Source organism: Cebus imitator, unplaced genomic scaffold, assembly GCF_001604975.1.
Source record: "Cebus imitator isolate Cc_AM_T3 unplaced genomic scaffold, Cebus_imitator-1.0 Scaffold85, whole genome shotgun sequence".
Lineage (NCBI taxonomy): Eukaryota > Metazoa > Chordata > Mammalia > Primates > Cebidae > Cebus > Cebus imitator.
Genome location: NW_016107400.1, coordinates 4,496,653 through 4,505,964, shown reverse-complemented (window position 1 = coordinate 4,505,964; position 9,312 = coordinate 4,496,653). Strand labels below are relative to the sequence as shown.

The 9,312-nt window shown below is 42.6% G+C and overlaps 1 protein-coding gene across 1 annotated transcript in view; it reads right to left on the bottom strand.

The window, feature by feature from the left end:
* LOC108308500 (cytochrome b-c1 complex subunit 2, mitochondrial) overlaps positions 1 to 7,970 on the bottom strand; it is a 27,376-nt gene extending 19,406 nt beyond the window's left edge. Inside the window, exons 1-4 of the mRNA XM_017534352.2 lie at positions 7,659 to 7,970; positions 4,321 to 4,404; positions 4,073 to 4,222; positions 3,050 to 3,114 (exon numbers count right to left, since the gene is read on the bottom strand). Coding sequence (XP_017389841.1) covers positions 3,050 to 3,114; positions 4,073 to 4,222; positions 4,321 to 4,404; positions 7,659 to 7,691 — 332 coding nt within the window. The 5' untranslated portion in view covers positions 7,692 to 7,970. The remainder of the gene's footprint in view (positions 1 to 3,049; positions 3,115 to 4,072; positions 4,223 to 4,320; positions 4,405 to 7,658) is intronic.
* Positions 7,971 to 9,312: the final 1,342 nt, after the last annotated feature.

The window sequence follows — 9,312 nt, the reverse complement described above, 5'->3', positions numbered from 1 at the left end:
AAAAAAAAAAAAAAAAAAAAAAAGAAAGAAAGAAAATTATAAATTTTATGTTATATACATTTGACCACAATTTTTTAAAATGCCAAATATAGTTGAAGGTCTTTTCATACCCTTCCAAGGCCAATGCCCTACTCTCTCCCACTCTGGAAACCACAATCCTAAGCACTACACAGTGTTGTTCTCCTTTAAAAATTATAACACCTTAAAGAAATCTTGAATCTTGCTTGTTCACACACTATTTTGCCCTTCAGTTGTGCTACGTTGATGTATAGATCTAGTTCATTCCATAATGGCTGTGTAGTGGTCCCATCATGACTCTGTCATACTTTGCCCGTTTTCCTAAAGATAGTTTCTGGTCTTTATAAAGAATACCTTTGCACATGTGATTAAAAACTGTGGGGTTTTTCAATATTACTAGATATTCCTTGATTCTTTCCAAAGTGGTGATATCAATTTATACTCCTATTGGCAGAATGAGAGATTCTCTATCATCTTTATCACTGACAACACAATATATAGAAAATCTGGGCTGGGTGTGGTGGTTCACATTTGTAATGCCAGCACTTTGCGCTGAGGTGAGAGGATCACCTGAGTCCAGGAGTTCAAGGCCAGTCTGGGCAACATAGTGAGATCCTCATCTGCACAAAAAAATAAAAAATTAGTTGGGCATGGTGGCCTGTGCCTACAGTCCTAGCTACTTGGGAGGCTGAGGGAGAAGGACTGCTTGGGCCCAGGAGTTCGAGGCTGCAATAAGTTATGCCTGCACCACTGCACTCTAGCCTGGGCAACACAGCAAGACCCTGTCTCAAATAAATAAAAAGAAATGCTGTTTCTGTCCTGACTGTTCCACTGATCAGCTGTTCCCCAAGTCTCTCTCTCTTTGGGCCTTCCTACTCCTGAGACACAATATTGAAATTAGGCCAATTAATAACCCTACAATGGCCTCTAAGTATACAAGTGAAACAGAGTGTCTCATGTCTCACTCTAAAGTAGAAGCTAGAAGTGATTAAGCTTCTGAGGAAGTAAGGAAGGCGTGTTAAAAACTGAGACAGGTCAAAAGCTAGGCATTCTGCACCAGTCCAGTTCTTGAAGAAAGCTAAAAGTGCTACTCCACTAAACACATGAATGATATGAAAGTCAAACAGCCTTATTGCTGATAATAGAGTTTTAGCGGTCTGGACAGATGAAACTGCATCCCCTTAAGTCAAAGCCTAGTCCAGAGCAGTGCCCTAATTCTCTTCAATTATATGAATGCTGAGAGAGGTGAGGTACAGAAGGAAAGTCTGAAGCTAGCAGAGGTTAGCTCATGAGGTTTCAGAAGTCATTTTCTTAACATAAAAGTTCAAAACGAACGAGCAAATGCTGATATAGAACGTGCAACAAATTATCCAGAAAATCTAGGTAAGATCATTGATGAAGATGGCTACACTAAACCACAGATTTTCAATGTTGACAAAACAGCTTTACATGGGAAGAGGATGCTGTCCAGGACAGCTAGAGAAGTCAATGCCTGGTTTCAAAGCTTCAAAGGACAGGCTGACTCTCGTTAGGGGACTAATGCAGCTGGTGACTTCAGGTTGACATCATTTACCATTCTCAAAATCCTAGGGTCCTTAAGAATTATGCTAAATCTACTCTGCTTGTGCACTGTAAATGGGATAAAAAAGCCTGGATGATAGCACATGTGTTTATAGCATGGGTGCTGAATATTTTAAGCCCACTGCTCAGAAAAAAGATTCCTTTTAAAATATCACTGCTCACTGACAGTGCATTTAATCACCCAAGAGCTCTGGTGCAGATGTACATGGAGATTAATATTGTTTTCATGCCTGCTAACACAACATCCATTCTGCAGCCTATGGATCAAGAAGTAATTTTTACTTTCAAGTCTCATTATTCAATAAATACATTTTGTAAGGCTATTGCTACCACAGATAGTGAAAACACTGACGGATCCTGGCAAAGTAAATTAAAAATTTTCTGGAAAGGATTCACCATTCTAAATGCTATTAAGAACATTTGTGACTCCTGGGAGGATGTCAAAGTATCAACGTTAATTAATAGGAGTTTGGAAGAAGCTGATTCCAACTCTCATGGACGACTATGAGAGGCAAGACTTCAGAGGAGGAAGAGACCGCAAATATGGTGGGAATCGCAAGAGAACTAGAAGTGGGGCCAGAAGATGTGACTGAAGGGCTGCAATCTTATGATAAAACTTGGAACAGATGAGGAGTTGCTTCTTATGGATGAGCCAATAAAGTGGTTTACTGAGACACAATCAACTCCTAGTTGAAAATGCTGTGAACACTGTTGAAATGACAACAAAGAATATTAAATAATCTTGGCTGATAAAAAAGTGGTAGGGTTTGAGACCACTGACTCTAATTTTGAAAAGCTCTGTGGGTAAAAGGCTAAAAACAGCATCTTATGCTACAGAGAAATCTTTCATAAAAGGAAGAGTCAATCAATGCAGCTAATTTCACTGTTAACTGATTTAAGAAATTGTCAGTCAGCCCCATCTTCAGCAACGATCACCTTGATCAGTCAGCAGTCATTAACATGGAGGCAAGACCTTCCACCAGCAGAAAGATTATGACTTGCTAAAGATTCAGTTAATTGTTAACATTTTTAAAGTAATAAAATATTTTAAAATTAAGGCTATAAAATTTTTTTCAAGACAAAATGCTAATTGTACACTTAGTAGACTACCATACAGTGTAAACATAACTTTTAAATGTGCTGGGAAACCACAAAATCCATATGACTTGCTTTCCTGCGATATTCCCTTTATTGTGGTGGTCTGGAACAGAACCTACAACGTCTCTGAGGTATGCCTGTACACTGTGGATATCTACTCCCAGGCAGTTACTTAAAATTTTACTTTAAGACATAAAGATTTGTTTTACATTTTGATGTAGTCAAATTCATCCGTTTTTTTCCTTCTTGTGTTGCTTAAGCAATCCTCAACCTCTTGATAACAGAGAAAAGTTCCCTTACAATGGAGTATATTCTGGCATTTTCACTATTTTCTATTACTTATTTAACAAACCTTAATAAGCCACCAGTTGCTTCAATTCCACGGGTTATCTTGAAAGATGAAGCTCCCTTAGTCGTCTTGAAAAAGAAAAGAATGATTATCTTTGTAGTTTTTCAATGCCAAGTTTGCCAAACATCACACTTGATCATCTGTTGTCTGTTATGAGCAGCCTTAAAAAGAATTTTACTAAATTCTTGCATCCTTTTAAGAAATAAAACAAGGCTCAACAAAAAGCTTAAGTATAGATTTTTATATTAAGTACATTTATGTAAAATTTCCTGTGTCAAATACATGCTTACTGGATTCACTAGTCTATTCTGAAAGAGACTTGCATATGGGAAAAAGAGTTAATTGTCTTTCAATTTATGACACTTTGTTTTAAAAATTTGTTTACTGATTTCTTATGCTCTAACAGCAACATTCATATGGATACTAATTTAGTACTTCTCTGTGGCAAATATCTTTTAATTTCTCATTTTACATTAGGGGAGTGTACTGGGTTAAACAGTGTTCCCCCCAAATTTATGTCCAGCCAGAATGTGTGAATGTGACTTTATTTGGTAATAAGGTCTCTGCAGATTTAAGTATTTGAGATGACATCATATTGGATTATGGTGGGCACTAAATCTCATATGACTGGTATCCTTATTAGGAGGAAATGTGGACACAGATAGAAGGCCACGTGATAACAGAGGCAAAGACTGCAGTGATGCAGCTGCAGGCCAAGGAACATGAAGGGCTGTGGGCAACTGCCAGAACCTAGGAAAACGCAGGGGAGGATTTCTGCCTTCCTCGAATTTTTAGAGGGATCACAGCCCTGCGGGTATCTTGGCTTGACTGAGACACCTTGACTTTGACTACTAGCCTCTAGAACTGTGAGAGGATAAATTTATTTGGTTTAAGCCACCCAGTCCGTGGTAATTTGTTATGGCAGGTCAAGGAAGCAAAAATAAAGACACTGATTTTAGTTTTCCTTTTTCATAGGACCAAGATACTACAGCATTTGCAAACACTTGAGGTAGTGAAGATACTCACCAGACCAGATGCAAGACGCAGCAAATGAGTGGTTCCTAAATTGTTGGAGTCCTCATATCTACAGCCTGCTTTAATGAACAAACCAATTCTTGATACAGGAGCATAGTTTTCCAAAGAAGCAATCACCAAACCATTTGGTAACTTGGTAAACTGTATTTAAAGCAAAGTAGAGATATAACGAATGTCTTCATATTACCAAGGAGAGTAAGGCATGTAGGGGTTCCAGCGAGCAAGTCAGTGGGACTAACCTCAAGGTCCTGAGGTTGTGGTGGTGCTCCTGCAGGCGCAGCTGTGGCTTTAACTTTGGGGGCAACTTTGAGAGAATAAAATCTCTAAACACAAAAAAACACAGGTTACACACGTCTCACAAGAACAGTACTCTATATAAAAGCATGGTACCTTAGTGTAACCAAGTGACAGAGGGTGTTTGGGTATTAAAGGAGCGATAACCACCTCCATGGGAGGATTCAGCTGCATAATTTTTTTTTTTTTTTTTTTTAATGACAGAGCATCACTGCAACCTCCGCTTCCCGGGTTCAAGCCATTCTCCTGCTTCAGCCTCCTGAGCAGCTGGGACTACAGGTGAGTGTCACCATGTCCAGCTAATTTTTTTTCGTATTTCTTAGTAGAGACAGGGTTTCACTATGTTGGCCAAGCTGGTAACTCCTGACCTCAAGTGATCTGCTGCCTCAGCCTCCCAAAGTGTTGGGATTACAGGCGTGAACCACTGCACCCAGCCTAGCTGCATAACTTATTATGGACTTACTAATTCACCAGTTTCCCCAAGCCATTCTTAAACCTCTATTTATTCATGTATTTATAGAGTTCTTGATGCTCATTTTTATGATACAGAGAATCACTGTATTTTCTTTTACCTTTCAGTTACCTTATTAAAGTTTCATGGTTCTTTGTAGCTTCTAATGCTTTGGCATTTTTTGAAAAAGTGTCAGATCACCACATCCACAACATTTTTTCTTTCTTTCTTTTTTTTTTTTTTTGAGAAGGAGTTTCACTCTTGCAGTGAGCCGGGAGGTGGACCTTGCAGTGAGCCGAGCAGTGGTGTGATCCCGGCTCACTGCGACATCTGCCTCACAGGTTGAAGTGATTCTTCTGTCTCAGTCTCCCGAGTAGCTGGGATTACAGGTGCATGCCGCCAGGCCTGGCTAATTTTTTGTATTTTAGTAGAGACGGGGTTTCACCATGTTGCTCAGGCTGGTCTCACACTCCTCAGCTCAAGCAATCCACCTGCCTCGGCCTCCCAAAGTGCTAGTATTACAGGCGTGAGCTGAGCCACTGGGCCTGGCCTTTTATAGGTTTCAGCTTCTTGCTTCCCTTATCTGCCCAATGAGTCTCACCTGTTTAGTCTATTTTAATTGCTTCATCTTCTTAATCATCTTAGTAACCTTTAAAAAAGACAAAGTGTATACCAACTTCCTCCGAGCCCTCAATATTTTCCATTTTATCTTCACTCTGTTGTGTGCTGTATTAAGACCACACACCTTTTTGACTAAATAAAGTATTTATGACATGTATGTCATCCTGAGATTAACAATGGCTTCATCCACAGCAGATTCTCAACATATAAATTGCAGTTTACTGGTACAGTAAAAGGGTTCCTTTAAATATTAGACAATGAACCCAAAATGCACTCATTTTATTCAGTTTGGGCAAATGTTATACAATGCCATAAAAATCGTTCTGATTATGACTGAAGTTCAAGAGGTTACTAGAGGAGATTATGAAGGAATAAAACTTAGTGCTCCCAAGACCCAGTGAACACCTCGCTGAAGTTTCCCAGGCATCCCCACACAGGCTGCGATGCCTCCACTCTGTGCTGTCTACAAGGCTGTTTGTTCTACATCTAGCATGAATGCTGTACTAGGTTGGCTGTTGGTTATCATTTGCTTTTAGTACTGCTTTTCAGTTATGAATTACAATTAGCTTTGCTTTATCATCATCAATTTAGTTTGCTGGGTATGGTATAGTTAACCCTCTTTGTTATTTTGGGCTGATTTTCCAAAAAGTAAACTTTAAGATATATGGGCATAGCAATTCAAATATGAATAATCTATAGTTCTGTTACCAAGTGAGATTTTAGGTGTTTTCCAACCAAATGTGCCCAGTTAGTGACACCTGGTTAGTGTTTTTGAGATGGAGTCTCGCTCTGTCACCCAGGCTGGAGAGCAGTGGTGCGATCTCGGCCCACTGCAACCTCCACCTCCTGGGCTCAAGCCATTCTCCTGCCTCAGCCTCCCTAGTAGCTGGGATTACAGGCGTGCACCATCACCCCCGGCTAATTTTTGTATTTTTGGTAGAGACGGGGGTTTCACCTTGTTGGCCAGGCTGCTCTCGAACTCCTGACCTCAAATGATCCACCCACCTCGACCTCCCAAAGTGCTGGGATTACAGGCCTGAGCCACTCCGCCCAGCCTTGCTTCCAAGTTGACTGCAATTTGTTTACTTTGGGCCTCTCCAACGCTTTTCTCTGAGCTTTTCCTATCGCAAAACAGTGGAGAAGGAAATTTTGGGGTCTTTAGCCAATCTAACCGTGCTGCCCTCAAAGGGCAGCTAATCACTGGTTTGTCTAGGTATACCAGTTAGGTTAATGCAATTACAGCCTAAATTTATATAACTACAGTACATTTATGTAAACATAAAGCATAAGAACATTCCATGCCCAGGTCTGGTCTTCTGCATCTCCCTCTAGGGGGGTTTCTCAACACAGGTACTAGTATTGGCACTTGGGGCTAGATAATTCTTTGTTGTAAGGTGATGTTTAGCAGCCTCCCCGGCCTCTCGACAGCAACCTCCTTACAAGTTGTTACAACTAAATATTTCTCCAGACATCGCCACCGTTTCCCTGCGGGCATACTGTCCCTCGCTATAATTTTTTTTTAAAGTGTTCCCTCTTACCCCTCTTAATAACAACTGTTCCACAGTAATATAACCCTGATGTGTGAATTTTCCCCAAGTGACAGCTATGTTTAATTTAGGCTTGAAGGGGGAAACTTAAGTAAGGAGCTTTTGAGGACAAACAGAGACGTCTTGGAGGAACCGTCTAGCATACGATCAAGGAGAGCAACGTTAGACTACTAAGACACCGTAATAATTAACAACGCAGTTCCAGACACTGTGATGAGTATTACATTTGCATTAGTTCCTTTCTTGTACTTTCACTCGCTGGGGAAACTGATGCTCCGTGATAAACCAAGGAGCAGAGGCCGCAGCGGATAAAGTGAAGGTTGGGGGCTAAGTCTGCACCGTCCTCCCGCTTCCCCGGGTTTCACAGTCTCTCCAGCACTTGAGTGCCGGGGTGACCTTCAGAAGTCTCTCCAGGGAGTCGTTTCAACTCCGCTCTCAGGTCCTGCCCCTCTCTTCAGGTTTCCCGATGTTAGGTCTCTTGCTCACAGCACGAGCTGGGCCTCCAAAGCCAGACCCAGTCTGCAGCCCAGTAGGCCCGCAGGGTTCAGATGAAGGGCAGACAGAAGACCAAGGTCCAGTACCCCAGACTAGGCACTTCCACCTCGTATCACCTTGCTTACACACTCCTCCCCAGCCGGTTCCCAAACCCGCCACCTGAGCTCACCGAGAAGGACCCAGCTCTGGTTAGTAGCTTCATGATTCAAGACTGTTCTGACCCACGGTCACTGCCGGATTATAGGAAAGCAAGATGGTGGCGGAGGCCGGGAGTTTCCCAGCGTTCCCCGCGAACGCTTTTCTCACGCCCTCTTTATTAGGCATACTCTCTATACTGCCGCGCTCTACTGCTCCCCGAGGAAGATTGGACCAGTCCAATTCCTCCAAGACTTAGAATAGGGAGACGCACAATTTCCCAATAAATATGCAGAAGATAACGTACGTCACTGCTTTTCGGGTTCTTTTGCTGGCCTGAATATTCAGTATCACCCTTTTGCTAAGAACATCTGCCGCAGCCAGTCATAACTGCCCCCTCAGCCTTGGGCTCTTCTGCTCGGGATTGACCAATGGGACGCGCCTCTCCCGGGACTCCGCGGGCGCCTTCCGGGCTGACACCTGCACCGTGGGTCCTGGGCCCTGGGCTTCCCCGTCTCTGGACACTGGGGACTTCAGGAGGTTCTTGCCTCTCCGCCTCTCTGCGGAGGTCCTGGGCATCGAATTCCAGCTTAATTGCCTCTTTATGGGTGAAGTCCTTCCTGGATCTTTAGCTCCGTGAGACAGGGGCCTTGTTCAACTTATTCGCCGTAGTGTCCCCCAGAGCAGGCCCGGGACACACCGGGAGAGTCCGCAACCTGGGGGAATCGTCACAAGGTCTCTACTTGTGGAATTTACGTCCGAAGCTGGGGCTACATAGAATATAAAAACTTAACTGTAGTTTTTGTGTGAGGAAAATAGAAATGTTTTGGATAGTAGGTTTGTATGTGAGCCGAAACCGGCAGTTGGAGAAAGGCAGTCAGGTGACAGCGTTCTCTGCGGTCCTCAGTGAATGTTAACCCAGAAAGTGCCTTGGGCCCGCACGGCGCTAACGCGGGAGGCGTGGTCCCTGCCCTTTAGGTACCTGCAGTTTCGTACCTTGCTACGTTGCGTGGTTGGGAAACTGACAATATCAGCATTAATAACATTTGGGAGTTGGTTAGAAATGTGTGAACTCCAGGTCCCTATTGGATCAGAATCGGTGTTTTTACAAGATCCTGAGGTGATTTCGTATGCACAATAGTTTCAGAAATGCTGGTGGTGTAGATGTTACAAGGCATAGGCAAATTTACGTCCCTTTTGCCTTGTGTCGGAATTGCTCCAACTCCAGGCCTACAACAGACTCGGGCTTTCTAACGATTTAAGATCCGGGCATTAAGAACCTGGCAGCAACCCAATTTCTGTGCCTGCTGGGGACACCCCCAGCCCAATTCATACCACAGTTTCCCCATGTGTGGTAGACTTAACACTATGGTACATGAGATATGGTACATGAGTTAAGTTGGTACATAAACACTTTTTTTTTTCCTTTTAAAAAATCTACAAATTTAAGGGACCCAAGCAGTTTTGTTACATGGATATATTGCAGTAGTGGTGAAGTCCGGGCTTTTAGTGCACCCATTACCTGAATAATATACATGTACCCATAAGTACTTTCCCATCGTTCACCTCTTTCCTGCCCTCCACCCTTCGGAGTCTCCAGTGTCTCATTCCACACTATGTCCATGTGTACACCTTATTTTGCACTGTTCCATTTTAATACTATATTTATCTTGATTATGGCAAGCAAT